The sequence below is a fragment of the Theropithecus gelada genome, chromosome 18, assembly GCF_003255815.1.
Source record: "Theropithecus gelada isolate Dixy chromosome 18, Tgel_1.0, whole genome shotgun sequence".
NCBI lineage: Eukaryota > Metazoa > Chordata > Mammalia > Primates > Cercopithecidae > Theropithecus > Theropithecus gelada.
Window position 1 is genome coordinate 48,039,217 of NC_037686.1, and position 21,574 is coordinate 48,060,790.

At 35.8% G+C, this 21,574-nt stretch overlaps 1 protein-coding gene across 11 annotated transcripts in view; it reads right to left on the reverse strand.

Moving 5' to 3' along the window:
- Positions 1-21,574, reverse strand: part of TCF4 (transcription factor 4) — a 416,095-nt gene that overhangs the window by 118,621 nt on the left and 275,900 nt on the right. For 8 of the 11 annotated variants that reach the window (XM_025365666.1, XM_025365669.1, XM_025365667.1 and 5 more), the window contains 2 exons: positions 7,893-8,022; positions 7,379-7,428 (listed from right to left, as the gene is read on the reverse strand). In XM_025365666.1, coding sequence (XP_025221451.1) covers positions 7,379-7,428; positions 7,893-8,022 — 180 coding nt within the window. The remainder of the gene's footprint in view (positions 1-7,378; positions 7,429-7,892; positions 8,023-21,574) is intronic. The other 3 variants (XM_025365673.1, XM_025365672.1, XM_025365676.1) reach the window with 1 other exon arrangement.

The window sequence follows — 21,574 nt, forward strand, 5'->3', positions numbered from 1 at the left end:
GAATGATATGGGCTGTGGAGGGAGGAGGCTCCTGTAGACAGTTAGGTATTCTTTCTCAGATGTCATTAAAATAATTGTTCCAAAGTAGCATTTTCTTAAAATCCCTAATGGTAACAGCAAGTGGTAACAGTGACTTTTTGTATGTGTGTGTGAGGAATGATACCAGTTTTCATGATTAAATGTACTTGCAAAGGTCATTTTTATGAGAAAATGTAAGTCTTTCTAATATGGCTCCATGTTTCACAAAGGAAATGCCCTTTAATCACTGCTAACATATGGCAATACACTGAGAAATTTTCTTTACAGTTTGCTATGAAGAGAGCTTCACTACAGAATGTTCCTATTTCCTGCTCTATGGAATAATCAAAATAAATTTAGTGAAATTTAACACACACACAGTTCCTCTTCTTATTACTCTGGAAGTAAGCACTTACATATCAAGTTTCATCCCTAGTGGCTTATTTATGATTAATTCCTCAGATGACAAAGTCAGACAACAGTGGGTGTCACTAAATCACATAAGTAGAATTCTTAAAATGTTCCTTCCAAAATATAACTTGAGCATTCTTTCAGAAGTGAAATCTATCCATCTCACCAAATCATAAAGCATCTTTATTTTCAACCCTAAAATTTTACAAAATGCAGAAACTTCTGCACTACCTTAACTTCTCTGAAGAGGGAGTATATGTTCAAGTAAAGCATCAGACTCCTCAAATAGCCTTACACCTATGCAGCAGCTGCAACTTAAAAAAGAATGACTCACGTGCTGCTGTTTTCAGATAAAAAAATAATTAAGTATTTAAAACCACAAGTTTTGCATCACATTTTATAAAAGCTCCTATTCCTTTAAAAGAAGCACATTCATACACATGGGTGCACACACACACGTGCACACACACATCCTGGTATAGTCGAAATTGATCAAGGCTGAAAATCCTGTGCTATTGCTTTGAGATGCAATTTTATGTTCAGTTTAATAATTCAGTGCAATTTATGTAAAAAATCAAACAAAAGCCAAGACAAAGCAGGTGTCTGTCAACAGCCTGACCAAGTATGGATTTTGCCTTAAGAAAATACAACTTTGCCAATTCTCGAAGAGACTCCTTATTCTTTTAGGATAACTGCCACATCTTCTAAGAGAATCTTATTCAGCCCTCCAATTCCTGGTTCATTACTTTCAATGAAAACCTTTAGAATTATTCCAAACCAATAAAACATAGAAAATGCATAAATTGTCAGTGATCTGGAAAAAAGGAGAACATTTTGCTATGTAGCAAATAAAACTTTCAATCAATTAAATTTTACAAGTTAAAAAATGGTATTCAACCAAATTATCAAGGCATTTATCTATATTATTTCGTAAATATAAATTCAAAGTTAAGCTGGATACTACAGAAAAAGGTTTTATTTTCAAAATACATGCAAGCCCTGTTATAATTCTCTCTGGGTAAAGCAGCCCTGCAGTGGTTTCCTACATTTCTCAGTAATTTAAACCACTCTCGAGTCCAAAACTTCACACCAAAATATACTCTTCAGTGAAAATGATAAAGTTCAAAATAGCAGTTCCCAGAAATGTATTTCTCTTTTCTCAACAAGTCCAGTTTTACACTAAATACTATTATTCCAGCTGCTAACATCGTAATGAAAGTCCTGATAAATCTTAGCATGCAAAATAGTATTCTGAATACTTGATTAAAAATAAAAACTCATTGGGGAGTAGGAAGATACATCAGGCACCACTCCTCAGAAGAGCTCACTGAGTAGAAAAATGAGGCACTGATGGCCAGGAAGGCCTCTTTCTTGTGGAAGGAATGAACTGGTGGTGTTTCGTTTGAGTGTTTGGGGCATATAACGTTTTAGTTTGTAAAGATAAAACAGGAATAGCTCAAAAATACACAAACCTTTCATCCACAGTTAACTTTCGTGCTTGTCTTCTCCTTTATGTTTCTTCTCTCTTTCTATCTAAAATATGCACACCAGAAGCCTTCTTTTTTAAAGGGCACAGGATTGGGCTTCAAGGCAGAGAAGAGGAGGACAGTGGATGAAGGAGCTCATTATTCCAAAATTCCAAACAGAAATTCAGAAATCCTTGAGCAAACTTCTGGGATATTAGAATGCCTAATGGCATATACGTTGAGTATTTGCAAGCGTCTTGTGTGCTTTCTAAAAAATGTTTAATGGAATAAGAGCCTCCAATGAAAACAAATAAAAATATTCTCCTATATTTTTTCATATACCAGTAATTCATAAAAATCATAACCTCAATGTGCAATAGAGAAGATTGGTTTTCACGAAAAAAACAAAACAAAACAAAACAAAAAACGCACATGCTGAACTAGAAGTCTTTAGCAAATTCAGCATTAACTGCACACACACAAAAACTTTCTTTGTCATGAATATTTTCTCAGCTTTCACTGTTGCCCATTGTCATGTTATACATGCCGTGTAAATTGTGTGAATAGTTTTGTCCTATTTGAGATGACTTAATTGTGCCACTCTTAACCTCCTCCTTGCCTAAACATTAATTAATAAGCACAATTTTAATATCCAAACCTTATATTCTAATATCTTTAATTAGAAAATGGGTACACTAAGTTTAAAAGTGAATACTAAGAGCTATCTTAATATTTTAAACACTTGCAGTTATACTTCTTCACAAAGTATCTATCTGCAGGGATGAACCTTGAAGAGCTTCCTCTTTTTACATCTTATCACACAATCAGCTACTTCTAGACTTTCCTAAAAAGGATAGAGCCCAGATGGCTGCTATTTAGTTCCCTTGTGATGGATATTGTATTTCAATAAAACTTTCATATTAAAGAAAATTGTATTATTACTTGTTAAAATTTGTTGACATGAAAAAGCATTGTTCTGATTTCCCTATGATCAGTTTCAAAAGTGATGTAGGAAATTATATATTTCTGAGTTCAGTACCGATTTTTAAAATCATACATAATTTCCAGCCCGCTAATAAGGAAAAAACAATTTACCAGTATCTCTTTTAAATTGTTTGTGATTTCTTCAAGCACTTGGGAAAAAGGGGGTTTTCCCTAAATAGCTCAAGATATGGATTCAATATCATGTTTGAAATCTTCAAATATGAAAGTTTTTATATAACACAAAATACGTAGGGCATTTAAGGCCATTAGCATTACTCATTTTTCTTGATACCCCTAATAATCACTTCTGTAAAGGAAACTCTAATCCAGACTTAAATATTTCATTTTATTTAAGAATTCTTTCCTTATGAAAATTGGTGAACCTAGTATCTAATACACATTGTTTTTATTTTTCAAACCTACCTATTGATTAACTTATGTCACAAATATTCTTGAAGTGTCCAAATCTTATTTTAGAATCTTTATAATAGTAGAAATTGTTTATCTTAGCATCCATGTGTCCCAAATCATCTCTGACCACTTAAAGTTTGCCAGGTCTTCCTAAGTTTTAAAACAAAAAACATACACAAAACCCCTCTGTAATTTAACGTAGAAAAAAGACTTTACTGAAAAGTACAGTTTTAGGAAAGATCACCAGAGATGAGAGATCATAAACCATTTCTAAGCATAAAACATTCTGTTTCCAGAAAAATCTGATGTTCAAGAGATTCCAGCTGGGGTCATGGTGAGACCATCATTAAAGTTTCAAATCAGATTACAAGTAGAGACAAATTCCACCAAAGTTTGAAGTAGAAAGTTTGTAGTTGTTAACAGTTTCTGATAAAATGTATATAATTCTGAAATACTTCAAATTCTAAGACAGAGGTTTTACAGGTTTACATGTTGATGGGCAGAATAAAGTTTCCAAAAGTAATGCCTTTGTTTTGTTTGTGTGTTTGATGAAAGTATCTTAAAACAGCACAATGTAAAATTTTTTGCTACTTTCTAGATTTTAGTACTTTCATGTTAATTTCTTTCAAGAATCATGAATCCTTTTTTTCCAAAACTTTAATTTACTATAGTCCTTTTTTCTCTGTACGAATTCATGATTCAATGTGTATGATTATTAGGCTATATAAAACAAATTTGTTGAAATGAGCAGTAAAGTTGCAAAATATTGAGTTTAAGATGAAATATGGTTTGAAACGGAAAACCAAAATGTAGAAATCTAGCAAAACAAGATGTTCTCATGTAGATTCAAGAGCTTAGACATGCAAAATAAATTCTGACATCAACAAAGACAACACTTTATTACTAAGGTCTTCGCAAAAAATGAGGGCTACGAGAAATTGGGACGTGACTAAAAAGAGCAACATACTAAAATATGAACTGAAAAGATAAAAATGTACTGCGGTAATAAGCAGAGCTGTCGTGGGCAATTAGATAGCTGTCTTTCACACAGGCTTTCCTTTAAAAAAAATAATCTCCCTAGCAAGTACTGGTCTATGTGCACTAGAGGGACAGTCTTCCCCCCTACACACTGTGCTTGTCCTGTAGACCCTGCCTGGTGGGTCTACTGTTATCCCATCATCGTGTCATCCTTCCACAGTGATGTAAAGTCTCTAGATGCAGCACACAGTACAAACACACATTCGTGGATCTTGCCAGATCCATGGCATGATGTCGGGCCAGGCCTATGTTTTCTCTCTCCCACAGATGCTGCAGTGTTTTCAAAACAGGGCCAGGCAATCCCCTCTCTCTCCTGATAGCCTGGGAGGAAGAGCAAGCCTAATGGGAACAGAAGTCCAGTCTCTGCACCACAGGCATGTCACAAATAATACCTGATGATGCAGTGTCACCGTTTAAGTTTTCTTCCTTTTATCATAAGGGAAAGAGAGGGCCCATTTCAAAATGGGGGGGAAAGTGAGTTGCCACAACAGATTGTGACAGATATATTACTATTTGTCATGGTAAATATGTATCAAAGAAAACATATAAGTGTCTTTATGTAGTCATAATCACTCCAAAGGAAATCTTTTATTATCTCTAATCTTTTAGTATCTGTTATACAAATACTCATACATACTGAAACAAATTTAAGAAGTATCTCTTATCAAATAGTCATAATTTTATCTGAGCTTTAAAAAAAAAGCATGGTAGAGGTCTAAAAATATAGAAATACAGATCTGCTGGGGGAAAGGTCTGACTGTGTCTACTGCAGACCTTTTTTGGAATCAAGTTAAAATAAATATTTTGTGTGGTGGTAAGCCATGTGGATCTTGCTGTAAGTAATAAGCAATAGATATTTACAACAAAGCTTACATAAACTAAGTTAAATTGCCATGAAAATAGAGCTGAGTTTTTTTAGGTAATGAGTAAATGGATGATTAAATTATAAAATTACCTAAACATGTTCTTCTTGCTCAAAAAATAGGGATAAAAATTTCATTTTTAATTGTATTTTCTTCCTCATATTTCAGAAAAAAAGGCTATTCATCAAAATGTTTCATAAGGACCATGAAAACATTTAGTCAAGATAAAACTCCTAAGAAGAGTAAATCCTAAACTGACCAATGAAAACCAAAAATTAAATGGAATAAAACTAAATTCCTAATTCCCAAGTTTTGTTTATTGGGAAAGAAAGGTAAAATATTTTTATATTTCTGAACGTATCACAACCTAGCAGCAACACCTAAATTGTCTTAACAGCAAAGAAAACACTGCACCAGTAAAATTTTCTAAAGGGGCCAGTTAGCTATAGGGAAATACTTAAAAATTTACAACGAATTATGAAAATTGCTGTTGACAATGATTAAGCATATACATGTCATCCGATGCCACACCAATGCACTCCTTAGAAACTGTCTAGATTTCTACCTAATCTTAGCACTGGATAAAACAAGTTAATTTTAATACGAGGCATCAAGAAGGTAGGATAGCTTTAAGTTTTTTATGGCTTTTATAGGATAGTTATTCCATTGTTTCAGAACATTCAAAGGTCCACTAAATGCATTTAATATTGTCCATATTAAGTTCAGGCATGTTTAAAATGTAAACAGCTGTTACGACTATATCATTTGAAGTTGTCATAAAACCTATTAAAAGCTAAAGTTTCATCAACATTAAATCCACCCCTGACTTCAAGCTTAAAATATGCGATAAAATCCTTTGGGCATATCAGCCAATTTCAATACAACATAGAAATTCAAAGAATAAACAACTGAGTACAATTTTAAGTGATGTATTGATAGTTGAAAGTGACTACTTTATACACCATTGGCAATCTTATTTACACAATATTTTTCTATATTTATGAATAATTTTGTGATGCTTCTTCAACATCACCAACTCTATGATAATCAGCACACAAAATTTACTCTTTTTCCTGATAAGACTTATTCTGATACATTCATTTAATAATTGTTCGGATGAGCTGAACTGAAATCAAGTCAAATACACAGGTGTTTGGGTTAATCTAATCTTAGCACATTTGCAAAACCTATTATTCTTCTAATACATCAAAAAGGAAATGAAACTAATATGCAAGCATTGATTGGTAATATACTTTAAGAAATCTAAATATGATTTTATATTAAAGTATAAAAACATAATAAAGTTCATTAGCATTCTTTTCAAAGAATACTAGTATTCTACAGAATTAAATCAAAACTTTATATAACAGGAAGGAAGAATGAAAAAAAGAGGAAGGATAAAGAAACAGAGAAAGAAGAGAGGAAACTATGTTTTCATTTTATGTAAGGAGAAAATTACCAGAAATGGACTAGTCCTAAACAAAATTAAATACAATTCTCTAGGAATGTAAGAATTCAAAATATGATATCATGTATTAAGTTGTGATTACAACCAGCTTTTGCTGTGCTGGGGACCTGAGGGCGGGTGGGGGATATTAGCAACTTCTGCATAGAGCTCCAGCTATTAAAAAGACCCAGAATGCTCTTGGTTACAGCTGACTTCTTCTAGTTCTCACCTGGTAGTAAAGACACAAATGGCTACTGATGCAGCTACCTTTGCAGCCTTTATTCAGCAACCTCTCCAGAAAATAGAGACATTCTTCCTGCACTCTGGGCTGAAACCCATGTAAATTTTTCCTAAATCCTCTCCACAAATCTCCTTTCGCATGCAAATCCATAAATCATCATAATACTGACAAAGAATTTAACCAACACATGAAACTAATACTCATTCTCTTGAAAGCCCTGTACAGGTAAAACTCCTCAAACTTCAGGCACCTTTTCAAGGCTCTCTTTAGAGCTTAACCTGCTGAATATCAACATAACCACCCAGTCTTCCAGGAGGGGAAATTAATCACTCCAATGTGGGTCAGGTGGCTGGATGTGCAGGTCATTTCTACCTCATCCACCTTCTAGATAAACGTGCTGCTCTGGGCGCATGGAAACTCATTTACTTCTATCTCCTTCCCATCGATACAAAACAGAACAAAATAAGCAATATACAAAGCAGAAACAAGCAGTACTTACTGAAGATGGCAAACCTGGAGGAACTTTTCGAACTTTCTTTGTCTGTACCTCTGAAAGAAAATGAAGATGCTGTCAGCTCCCAAATGCCCATTTTCCTAACTAAGATAGATTAAACCACAAAGAATTCTAGATGATAATACATTTCCTTAAATCATTACCTTAGCAAACTGTAGTTACCATGATCACATCTGATACTAGCAGAAATCAAATGCTGCCTTGTTCTTAAAAATGAAGACATTTAACTTTTTGCTACTTTGATCTTTTAAAAGCTTCCTTATGGGTGCAGCCAAGAGAAAACTAGAAATAAGCAGACACCAAAAAAGTTCTGCTACCATACGTTGTTAACATACCTACTCAGTGTACTGGGGTGAAGTCTCCAGGATGACAACTGAGCCAAATTTTATGGTTTTTTGGGGGTGCGAGGTAGGATGAGGGGGCGATATTTTAAAGAAAGAAAGAAAAAAAGAAAAAGGCATAATCATCCCTCAGGCATTCAAACAAAGGAATACCTTACCCATGGCACTACTGTGAAGAGGCCTCCTTCGGGGATTATTGCTAGAATACTGATAGTACTGGGAACCAGGTTTGGTGGGCGAAAGGGTTCCTGGGTTGCCCATATCCATGTCACCTCCAAGGAGACTCTGCTAAAAGGTTAAAAAGGGAAAACAAACATATAAGGTTAATTTTTTACTTTCACCACCTCCCAACTGATTGTTAGCACTTAAACCAATGCAATAAAGCAAATGGCATCTGCTAAGCTGAGACAGTTAAAACAAAACAAAAACTCAAAAGAAAGGCAGTCTAAGAAGCTATCACAAAGTTTGTGAATTTTTAATTCTTTACTTTTAGAAGGAAAGTAGATGATTCCCTTTAAACAATATTTTTTTTAAGTTTTTTAAGATGACTCACGTTTTAATTTCACAAAACAAATGGCATTTATATAAGACTAATGTTTCCTTTCTCTAGACTTAGGCTCTTATCTGGGAACTATTCATCCCCTTCCTTAACAAGAAGAATCTCATTTTGTGAATGCACACAACTTCCCCCGGCTGCACGCACTGGGAGTGAGTGTAGCCTATGAACTCGACTGAGAACCCTGCCTCTCTGTACTGCATATCATGATTCTCCACGAACTGTCATAGCACCCACAGAAGAGAAAATGCCAACTGAAACAAGAGGAAATTCAAATCCTCACACTAACTCTCAAAATTACAGAAATAGCAGATATTCCACGCTAACAGCCACAAAGGACTTCAGAATGCTCTCTTGAGGTCTATCGGAAGCTAAGACACATCCCACAGATTGAACATTTACCTGAACACTAGAAAACTTCCACAATAACCTATCAGTGTGACAATCATTAAACTTTTAAAAATGATGACATCAGAAATATTATATATAATATTACATTTTCTAAAAACTTACCCATAATATATAAATCGTCTGATTATACTCTGCATTGAGCACATTGTTCTTTTAATTATTCTGATATGCAATAAAACAAGAGTAGATAGTACCATTTATATTAAGAACAAATTTACTGTTTAATAAAGAAATTTTAAAATTAAGTACTAAAAATCTAACTTTATCGTTACTTGTAATCAACTTTTACTGACTGAACTAATTACTGTCCTTGATAAAGTACAGAATGTGTTTTCCCTAATCTAAATTCTAATCACCATGTCACTCACAACAGACTTAGGGATGCTTCACTAACACACTATTCACATGCAAAATACTCTAAATAGGCCAATTATGACTCTGCCCCTGTTCCCTGGTTAACCCGCTGAGAACTGAAAAATTTCACAAGGCAGTCACCAACTAAAACAAAGCGTCCTTGTTTTAAATTAAGACAGTCTTTTTGATTCCTAAATAGCTCAACAAAGTGGCATGTCTTCTAGTGAAAGCAGTTGGTCAAATATGACCCATAAGCTGGAAAATCAAAAATTCAAACCTCCCCTTTCCACTGCCATATAGCTAAATATCATAAAGAGAACCTCTCTATTCCAAGGGGTTTTTCTGAGTGTTGGATGAGTCATATATAAAGGACTAATCAGCTGCTGACAAGCTCGCCTTTACTGATTCCAGCTCAAGACTTTTTCAAGAGATATGTAATAAACATTACTTCAAAATACAACTTCAGGGATGAGATTTCAGATTGAAAGCACATTTTGAGTAATAAACTCATTGCTAGTATCTTAATGTTTACCACATAAATACCTGATAAAACCAGATTTATCAGATAAAAATCTGACATCTATATGTTCAGCTATTGCCTCTTTTGAACCTAAGAGACATATTAAAACACTACACAATGCAAACTAAAACATAAGGCTTATTATAATAAAGTTTTGTATAAATCAGAAATCTAGTAACAAATAATTCATCATTTAGGAGTGGCATTCAAAAATGTTTGAATTTCAACATAAATTTCACTCTTGGCATTTCTTATTAACAAAGAAAGTTATAGTGAAGTCTGTGTCCAAGTTTTCTTCGAAATTTCCATCAATAAAGCTGTGAATGATTTGAAATTACAACCTCCTTACAGTTTGGTAAATCCACGAAATGAATCTTCATTTCATTGGAAAGGAGTTTGAAAATAACTTCGTATTCTAGACACAAATCACTCCTATTTCTTCATTTTCCTTTTTCTAGAAGTATATAAAATATTCAGAAAAGGGCTGAGCAAATACGTTGAAATGCTTGCTTGTGTTTTTAAATGAGTTTAACCACTGGTTAATTCTTCTTGGTCCTGGTGGCAAAGGTTTTCACTCTCAAGAAATTAAATGCATTCAAGGGGTCAATCTAAAAACACACACTTGCTACACTGTCTTTTAGCAGCATTCACAATAGAGCTGTGAAAAATATAAAATGATAACTACAAAACAGCTACAGGCTGTGGTTGACCTTACTGTTGTTAATTTAAAAGAAAATAATTTCATGGGCTAGTCATAATAAATCACACATCTAACTCTTATATATGCAGGCGCAAGGACTATGTGCAGTAACATAGTACTAGGACCAGATAGCACTTACAGACCTTTAGTGGTTCCTGTTAATCTTTATTTTTTTCACAAAGCACATTCCTGTTTCTTTCTCCTTAGACCTGTTTGTTCCTATTTCTTTCTCCCTTGGACAATAGAATCATTCTTCTAAAGCAACAAAATAAACATTTCCTCACATTTAAGGGGGCCCTAAACACCTCCTTAGGGAAAATGAAGATAAAAATATATGTGTTCTTATTATAGAGTATACTTATAAAGTGAACAATGACCATTTACTATTGTTTGGCCTTTACGTCACATACTTAACTCTCTGTAGCGATGAGAAAAATAAATTTTCCACTGGCTGAAAAATCTGAGTTTACGAATTTTAAAAAGTGAACAGCGTGTGATTTAAATTAAATTTTGCACAAAATGGATAAGGTATTCATTTATATTATGAATTTACCTGCATATATATATATGTGTGTGTGTGTGTGTGTGTGTGTATATATATATATATTATATATATATCTAAAGACAAGTTTATGCTTGATAAAAGTTAAGCTTGAAAACTACGTCTGCTTTCAAATGGGCAAATTCATCCTAGCCTTAAACAGGATTATAATGGTTTTAGGTTTTTCACATTGTGCAAGCTCATGTTCTGCGGTTATGCTGGGTCCCAGTAATAGGCTGCCCGAATCTGCCAGGAAACACTGGAGGCAGATGTGGCATCTGGCAGAGCTAACCTGTAAATCTTAAACCCATAGTTTAGCATTTTACTTAACTGTCCACAGTGTGATGAGACAAGCCCTTCCCCTTACTCGCTCCTATTTTTTTTCCCAAAAGACTTACAATACCATAACCAACGAATAAAACACACCGACTTTGTCAACCAGGTTGCAATGTTTTGGGGTTCACCCTCTGCAGCCAATTCCCCTGCAAATGGCCATTCCTAACTTGGCCATTCAAATCCCCAAATACAGCACTCTCTAAGTGTCTTTTTCAATTAAAATTTGGTTGTTTGTTTTACATCAGATTTGTTTGTTTTACATCAGATATGGGTCTCAGAATGTCTTTCGAACACATTCTCAACTCTGCCCCCATTCCGTTTCGGGGGAGCTTCTTAACAACCTTGATCAACCACTGAACTTTGCTTATACAACCAAGAAAGCAAACCATGAATTAAACTTGAGTAACAGAAAAGCAGCATATATCTCAAATTAGATTTATAACTGAATGGTAATCAAAAATAGAACTCCCTGCTTGAAGCTTAAATTATCAACTTTTTTCTTGTTAAACTAAAATCATCTTGCTCTGAACTATTATTTCATTTCAGTCAGCACTTTAAATGTAATGGGTGGGTGGTACATTTCTAAAAGGGAAGATTATATTTACACTTAATTATAGATATGACTGAGATCACAGTACGATGAATACTGCTTTTTTGGCTTATAATTAATGCATCTAATAGGTGAATGACCTTGAATTTCAGAGTTGGAACGTGGGAGAGGGAAAAAAGAAGTAGGAGAAAGAAAATCTCTGGAGAAAAGCAAATGTGCCCCTGGTTTCTCAGGGCTTTCTCGATTCTGCGTCACTCCCATTACGTTGTGATCTGGTATCAGACACAACATCTTGGGGGGATGCTGCAGAACAGAGAAAAGCAGTCTCAGATGAAACCAGATTAAGCTCCTTTTCTGAACTATTGCCAAATGCTTGTGAGTCTAATTCATGTTTGGGTATTCTAGTACTCACACAGCTGCAATTCCATTCTTTCATCACAAACCTAAGTGATGTATAGTGGCTTTGTATGGTTAACTGACTCTATAAAGCCAGGATTTTTAAAAATTTTAATACGGAAAAAAAATTCTGAACCACTGTAAAACTTATGAATGCAAAATACATGTGTAGGTATCTACCAGACTTTGTGGCGTTAAATGCAAAACACACATTCAGTGAAATTACAAATTAGATTTGTTTAAAATACCTTTTATCACAACTGAGGTCATTTCTACATAGTTAATTCTGCACAGAATCGGGTTTTCAAAGACACTGCTGAATAAGATTCCTAACAGCCATGGGGAAGTTTCTGTAAATCCCTGTCGAATAGTTGCTGCTGAATTTGCCATTCTGACCACAGAAGGGCCATTGCTGACTTACTACAGTAGCAGGAGGAGGGCGATAATTTTGCTGCTGTTGGCACATACTCTGCAACCTAGAATATATCTCGCACCAAAGGGCAATGAAGAACACAATATTTCCACCTGTCCACTTTTGAACTTCAAAGCTCAAAACTGAAGGTCAGTCTTTGGACAGTCTTCATTCCTGATTCCAAGAGTACACCTTTATAATTTATTTTCATTTCTGTCCTATGCTTGGTTTCAACAAAAGAGGACTTGGGCAACTTACAAAGAGTAAGATATCTTGCAAATCAGGAACCTATAAGACCGCTGTGCTGTAGAGAAATGCAAATTATTGAAATTATTATTTAGCAAATATTTTAAAAGGCTTTTTGTCAGTGTTTTTTATTTCTACATTAAACATGTAATGCACACTGTGTCTGTAACAAGTCAGAAGTAGAATTCAAATCTATTAAGGAAAGAGGGAGGACTTTAAGGTCACACCAATATGGTTAAACCTTAGCTCAAAGAAATACAGACAATGCAGTTGGGGGTTAGTTATGCAACTCCTCTAAACCGTATTTTCTTTCTCTGTAAAAAGGGACTAATAAGAGCTCTATCATAGCGTTATCAGGAATAGATGAAACAACATATGTAAAACGTTCTGCAGAGCCAGAGTCCAGCACAGAGCTTACCTCTTCCTTATGTCCCACACAAAATAGTCCCATATTACAATCCACTGATTATTATTGAAAAGATGCATCAAAAGTTATGAGTGATCATTAGATTATCTATTTTCAGATAAAAAAAGTACAAGCTGTGATAATAATTTGGAAAAGTTACTATAAAAAGCTAAAAATGAGTTATATATGGGAGTCTACATAACGACGATGACAGCCTCATGGCCTAGAGCTACGCTGGCAACAAGAAATGACTAGTTTTTTTCCATATTTAATAAAGAAATCGCCCAACAATCTCCATAATTAAATTTAAGTGGCCATGTTCCTGAAACTGCCACAAGGATGAGTTCAGTGGCTCCTTTAATTTTGCTTTTGCACGCATGAGCAAATTGCTACTGTTAATTCAACTATAGGTATGATCAAAACTAGTTACAGTTAGTCAACTAGACATACAAAAATAAGAAATGCATTATATGGGATAGAATTTCATAAATCTTGTGATGTTACATTTGAACTCTTGCTAAAGTATTAGTCACTGATAAATAACCTCAACTATCTTTCAATTTTGTGTTTTGCCACTTACAAGGGCAATTATAGGCATTTAATGAACTTTTATGTGATACTTATCAAGTGCTGTTTTAAAAAAATGTATTTTACTTCTCCAAGAAATCACAAAAAAATAAAAATAAATGAACACACTCCATAGGTTTGGTTGGAAATGTACGTAATTCCCAAATAATTCAACTGCCTTACACAAAATTATTTATTTTAGTAGTGATTGTATTTCACCAAACATTCAAAAATTCAAATACATTGTCTTTCCTCATAAGGAAACACAACACCTTATATTTAAATGTTATAATGTGATGCAAAGGTTGCCATGGTAACTAGTACTTAATGTATAACAGAGTAATAGTCAAGTAAAGACTCATGCATTTTGGTATGGAAATTATAACTGCCCAAGGGTTGGCAAGATTTATGCATATACCTATTTGACTCTCATATTTTTAAAAAAAGAATATATTATTTATTGTATACACTAAAGCGAGGTGGTTTTCTGATGGTTTCTGAAAATCCATTCTGGAATCCCAGGTTATCTATTACATATTAAAAGGGGAATTATATTTGTTGGTGGGAAGGTAGAAATTTAGCAAAAAGAAAACATTGAGGCAATCAGTAACCTATAATAAAAAACGGATTTGAAGAAATCTTATGTAAGCAATACAAAATTTAAGATAACTATCTTCTTTGTCAGTTTAAGCTCCTTCTCCATTCAGGAAGTTCATTTAATATATAATTCACTATGTAGTGAGTCGATATGCTATAATCACTACTTGCCTTAAAAATGTTTCCTTCAGCAATTCTGTGCCAAAGTAGAAATAGAACAATTTGAATACGACCTGTTAATATACTAGGGAATTAGCAACACTTTTGCTATAAATATAAACATGTAGCTATAATAAATGTGCTGAAAAATATATTTGGCCAGGTTGCTATTTTAGCAAAATAAAGGCATATCAAACTGTCACAAATCAGTCTTCATCATATTGGGTGGAAGTTCCATTTCAAGGTTGTTGTAAATATCTGCCCCTCTGAGCAATATGGCAGCCATTTTTATGTAATTGGCATCCCTGGAGAGAGGGACCAGGGTCATGTGGCCTACTCAGCACCCCACACAGAAGCTCAATTACAGCCTAATGCCCAACTCTGTAAGATATCACTAAAACAAAGTATCCCACTAACAATCTGCACTTGTAAATAAGGCGACACATCCATCACATGATGGGCGGAAACAGATTATCTGGAGAAGCAGTAAATGCTCAATGTAATCTTTAACTCATCCTGAAATTATTTAAGTCCTGACCTTCCTTCCAAAGCTATGCACAGCTTCAAGCCAGTCAGAACTTGATGAGCACTAACTTTTTACCTCCCAAGATTCTTTCTTGAATATCTGACCAAGAGTGTATGGCGTAAAGGTCAAACTAGTGGATATAGCAGCTAAAAGAGGAAATGACTTCTTCATGTTTTAACGTCCCACACCTGCCCCTGGCACAGAGACCTGCCATGGCAAATGCTCACTAAATATTGAAGTAAATGCAGAACTAATGCTATTGATCAAATCGAGGGCTTAAATAACTACTGTGCTTCTGTTTTTTAGCATAAATCTTATCTTTGAGTCATTCCAACTACTACTGCTGCTAACAATAACCACCATACTATTAGCATAGGTAGTAATAGTAGTATGAGGAGGAGGATGGATGTGAATATAAGAAGAGTGGCAAGGATGGTAGGTGTAGTAGGAGCAGCAGCAGCTACAAGTCACAGTGTCCACTAAGTGCCAGGCACAGGTGCAGATCCTTTACATGCTAACAAGGCAGATGATACAAACCCCAATGTACAGATAGGGACATTCAGAGTGGTTATGTGACCTGACAAATGTCATGTGGCTGGCAAGCAGTGGAGCCAAGCTGGGAATTCAGTTAGGTTTGACTTCAAAGCCTATGCTAGTTCTCTGCTCCACACTCCCCAGCTATCTTCTGTGTACTTGGTTTTTCTCCCCCTCCCTCAACCATTAGAAGGCTCATTTTTAAGTCAAGAGCTTATCCTAAAATTTACTCCATAGGAGCCCATCTAATTAAGTATGGTCAGACAAACCATGGTGTGAGTGCAACTTACCCCGTGGATAATCCTGGACAATCTGTCTAACCTTGGTGGGCAAAGTTCCTTGTCTGAGAAATGTTGTATAAGAATGCCTACCCATGGTAAGAATTCAGTTAGATAATACAAAGTGCTTAGCAAAGTTCCTAGCACTTACTGAGGCTTAATTGTAAGGAGTATTTTTAAATATGTTGTATATTTAAAAATCTTACTATATACTAATACAGAATGTGTTATAAATTTGGATGAAGTGATACGATGTATGATATATAAGTCATGCATAGAAAGACTATGTAAGTTTCCAATAGGCCCAAGACACGTGAGACTGTAAAACAGCATGTCCGTTTGGACAACTGAAATCTCAGTTCTTCAGTCTGATCTTCCTACTATCTCCGCCTTTGCTCTCCACAGCTGCCTGCCACTCATCTCCAATCTTGATCTCCACAATGGGGTCAATCATATTCTCTAAAAAGGTTCAAATTCTTTTTCTTTTTCTTTATTATTATTTCTTTTCCCCCAGTCTTCTTCCATGTCAGTCCTCTTCCTTCTAGACGTTTCCTTTCACTTCATCTGAAAAATTCATCTGTTGTAACATTTATAGCATTGTGTGGAAAGTAACTCTTTTTCTCCTTTCTAATCTGTGAGATCCTCAAGGGCAGAAAGTGAGCTCCAATCATCTTTGCATTCCTGGCATCCAACAGAACGGGCCCCAGTACACAGTATGCCCTCGGTACAGGCCAACTGGATAAGATAATTTATTAGCTATGGAAGATGCTTGCATGATTTCAACCATCACTAGTGTAAACATGCCTTCTCCATCTCTACCCCAGCAGACACGTAATTCCTCCATCTCTATATTCAGCCCTGTCCTCAGCATTCCTCCTGTGCCTCTGGAGTGGTTTTTTTTTTTTTTAAGAACATTCCCTCGTGAATGCTTCATACAAGACGTAAAATTTGATCCTTAATATGCAAAAGGCTCAACGCATCTTTTCCACAAAACTTCTGCTGATTCCTAATTACACTCTCAGTCCTTTAAAGTACATTTGAAGAGTAAGAACTTGTAACGTCTGTGAGAAAATCAGTTGTTTTTCTAGACACATGATGGCTTACTTTTGTTCTTACCTATGACAGGTTTGGTTGAAAATGGTGAAATTTCTACAATACATAGGGCTATTAAATGGTTCATCATTCACCCAAAGGGCCCTGTTCTAAAAAGAATTTGGAACAGTTGGGATAATGCAGGCACTGCTCAGGAGAAACAGATTCAGTAGTGCCATATAATTCAGTAGAAGAAACACAGAAGGAGAGAGGACAAAGAAACAGCAAGAGAAGGGAATGGTTACTGTGGGAACACAGCATATGAAATAGGTTAGGAGAACTTAAAACGGCTGGCTAAAAAAATGACTCCCCTTAGTAGGTAGCAAGGAAGTCTTAACATGATATTGAGCACTTGGATTCTACCTTCTTAACTACTGACAATAGGCTGGGTCAGCTAGGGTCAAAGCCACAAAAATAGCCATCGGAGACTAGAGATAGAACTTAGATAACCAAGACAACAACTTAAGAATTGAATAAAAATTTCGGTGTGTTTCTTCATAGGAAGTGATATGGCCCAATTTTTCTTAGACTATGCATGCATCAATTTGTCTGAACTCTTCCGACAATGTCAACTTTTCCAGAATGGCACAATTAAGTACCTAAAAACAATCTTCTAAGACTGAGGTCACAAAATATTTTTTAAAGGACCAGATAGAAAATATTTTAGTCTTTGCTGGCTATATGGTCTCTGTTGCAAACTCCCAACTCTGCCATTGTCATACTAAATCAACCGTGCATAATATGTAAATAAACAGGTCAGACAGTGTTCCAGTAAAACTTTATTCATAAAAAGAGGCTGTTGGTTGGATTTAGCCTTAAGTCATAATTTGCTAACCACCCTCTCCCTCTTTCTTTTTGAGAGAAGTCTTTCTGCTGCCAGGCTAGAGTGCAGTGGCGCGATCTTGGCTCACTGCAACCTCCGACTCCCAGGTTCAAGTGATTCTCCTGCCTCAGCTTCCTGAGTAGCCGGCACTACAGGTGCACACCACCATGCCCAGCTAATTTTTGTAGTTTAGTAGAGATGGGGTTTCACCATGTTGGCCAGGATGGTTTCAATCTCTTGACCTCGTGATCCACCTGTGTTGGCCTCCCAAAGTGCTGGGATTACAGGTGTGAGTCACCACACCTGGCCTGCTAACCCCTTTTCTAAAAGAAAGGTATAGGACATATTCTCAATGTTCAATTACACTGCTGGGGTAGAACTGTCATGAGATTTATGGATGCTATCTTCAGACTTCTCTCTCTCCATCATCCAGCCTCACCTAGAACACTGGTGCACTGTGGACAGAATTGCCCTCCTAAAATCCAGAGCTGCTCCTGTTCCTTCAAGCAGACAAAACTTCAGAGCTCGAAAATGCTGAGCCCCCAGCTCTACCCATGGCCAATCTAGTAGGAATCTACCTCCCAGCCCTCTCCTTCCTCTTTCACACATTTCTCCACTAAGATGCACTGAACACCTACTATGAGCCAGGCACTGTTCTAGGCACTGGGAAGACAGTCCTCATCTGTCTCTTCCCATCCCTGCAGCCTACCTATAGTCAGAGTCATATGGAATTGCTCACAGTTTCCTAATTACTCTCTAGCTCAGACAAACGTTTCTCTGCACTTTTACAAAGGCTAACCCCTCTTCCTGGAAGACCCTTTCTTCCCATTCCACAGCAGAGAAGCCACTTCCAAACAACCCTGAGGACTGGTCAGCTGTCATCTACTTGAGACTCCTTCCCCAACATAGCTGGGGAGGTCAGCTTCCCTACCCCGGGCTTCAGGCCACTCCCTTATCACAAGGCCTTGGCATTACAGGCAGATGTGGGAGGGAATGTCCTCATTGTGGAGTCTCAAGCACCAGCACACACATGCCACTCAGTAAATGGCAGCAATCATACAAATAACAGCAAATATCCATACAGTGCTTGGTATGTTTCAGGCTGTTGGCTATGCAACTTATTTAATACTAATAACCCCTCAAGGAGGGGATTCTACTAATACTGCTTTACAAATAAGGTGGCCTGAGGCAGAAATAAGTGAAGTATCCACCCAAGATTATTTGAAAAATATTTGAAGATGCATGAATAACCAAACTGTGTGAACTCCACTCATCTTTCTTACATCTTCTGGATTCACACTGTTCCTGGAAATCTCACATCTGAAATTTTCAGTAATCAACTCATGCTTATCCTGAAATCTCATGCTTGGAGCCTCCCAACTGCCTTTTCCTGTCTTATCTCCAATGACTGCCAGTTTCAGAATTTTAGCTCTAGTTCAAAGAAAATGGCCAGGTATGGTGGTTCATGCCTGTAATCCCAGCATTTTCAGAGACCAAGGTGGGAGGATCACTTCAGCTCAAGAGTTCAGGAGTTGGAGGCTGCGGTGAGTTATGATGGCACCACTGCACTCCAGCCTGGGCAAGAGAATGAGATTTTGTCTCCAAAAAACAAAAAAAGAAGAAGGAAGAAGAAGGAGGAGGGAGGGAGGGAGGGAGGGAGGGAAGGAAGGAAGGAAGGAAGGGAGGGAGGGAGGGAGGGAGGAAGGGAAGGAAGAAGGGAAGGGGAAGGGAAGGGAAGGGAAGGGTAGGAGGGAGGAGAAGGAGGAAGAGAAGAAGAAAGGAAAAAGAAAAGAAGATAACATGTATCTGACCTTGACCTTTGGGCTCCAATGTCCCTTTTTTGAAATCCATTCCAAACTTGCTTATTCCATAAAATCTTTGTAAAAATAACTGGCCTCCAATCATTCGGTTTACTCAATATTCACACACATAACATTATAACCAGCCTTAAATGTTTATGAGAAAGATGCTATTAAAATAACAAACAAGCAAATAACTTTACAGAGTTAGAACAGGACTGTGATCTTTAAGTTTCCTTACAGTAATTGTAGAGCATTTGCATTTATAAATATTCTATTTTCTCTCCACGGATGTAAGACAGAAATATTCTTATTATGTTTTCTTATATTTCTCATTATAAATATATTTAGATATTCAGCATATGACACTGACTTGCTGAACTAGTTCACAAGCCAGTTTAACAAAAATCATGAAAGGATTCAGCAGTATAAACACTTTTAAAAGACCGAAATAATCTTGTATATCAATTTTTAAAAGAAAATCTTTTCACACAAATATTTCCCAGGAAAGTACTTGCATAAATGTGATTGGATGACTCAAAATTAAAGGAGACTTTAATGCAAATTCAAACAAATTCCAAAGACAGAAAAATGAATAGGGTAGAGAAGACACGAATTCTAAAGTTTATCTGGAATATTAATGTATGATAATAGTTAAGACAATTTTTACAAAGATGTAAGTTGAGAATATATACATTTTAAACAAGGTAAATTAAAGCGATGTGTTGCTGCTGCCTGATCAGGAAATATTACAGAGAGATTTATGGCAAAGTTGTCATTGCAAAAAAAAAAAAAAAATCAATGAGAAAATGATAAATTATTCAATAAATGGTAACTAAAGTTTGTTTAGCATTTAAGGGGGAAAATTTACATTTTTGCTTCACACTTTACACTAAAATACATTTAAATGCAAAGGTTAAAACATGAAAGCCTGAGAATAAAATATAAGCAATTAAATAGAGATGGCCTTTGTTAGCTATGATATTAGAGCTAGAAAAATTAGAACATATTGGGACCCAGAGTACATACTTGTTTTTCAAAACATTACCCAGCTGGGCGCGGTAGCTCATGCTTGTAATCTCAACACTTTGGGAGGCCGAGGTGGGTGGATCACTTGAGGTCAGAAGTTCAAGACCAGCCTGGACAACATGGCGAAACCCCATGTCTCTACTAAAAGTACAAAAATTAGCCAGTCGTGGTGGTGCATGCCTTTAATCCCAGCTACTCAAGAGGCTGAGGCAGGAGAATTGCATGAACCCAGGAGGCGAAGTTTGCAGTGAGCCAAGATCGTGCCACTGTACTCCAGCCTAGACAGAGTGAGACTCTGTCTCTAAATAAATAAATAAATAAATAAAAACAAAAGCATTATCCAATCCACACAAAGAAAAGTGGAACAAAAATATTTTTAACAAATATTTAATGAAAAGATAAATATTCTTAATAAATAAAAAGCTCTTACATTGTAATAAGAATAAAACTAAATAGACTGGGGAGGAGGAACATGAACCACTCCTTTATAAAAGGAATGAATTTGAAATTTGGCAATAAATATATGACAAGCTATTTGGCAAATTTAAAATAAGACAAATTTTCAACTGCCAGTGAGGAAGTTCACTTTCATATATAGCTAATGGGAATGTAATCTGGTATAAACTTCCTGGAAGGCAAGTTAAATTGTACTGCAAAATATTAAAAGCATATGCCTCTGACTTAGAATTTTCAAGTTAAAAATTTTAACTCTATGGATAATACTGGACAAGTATACAAAGATATGTGTGCACAGATGCCTATGGTAACATTATATCTGTGAAAATTTAGAAAAGCCTAGCAGTAGTTTTATTAAATTACTGAAGATAAATAAAATAATGTGGTAAATTTACATTTAATGAAAAAGCATGTTTTTAAAAGTAGCATCTGTAGCATATGACCTGTTTTCCTACAAAGTATCTTCAAGTTTAACCATTCTCTACAATTCCTCCATCCTCAGTCAAATCATGATGTTCATCAGAATATTTCTCATTTCGGCAAATTCTGTGG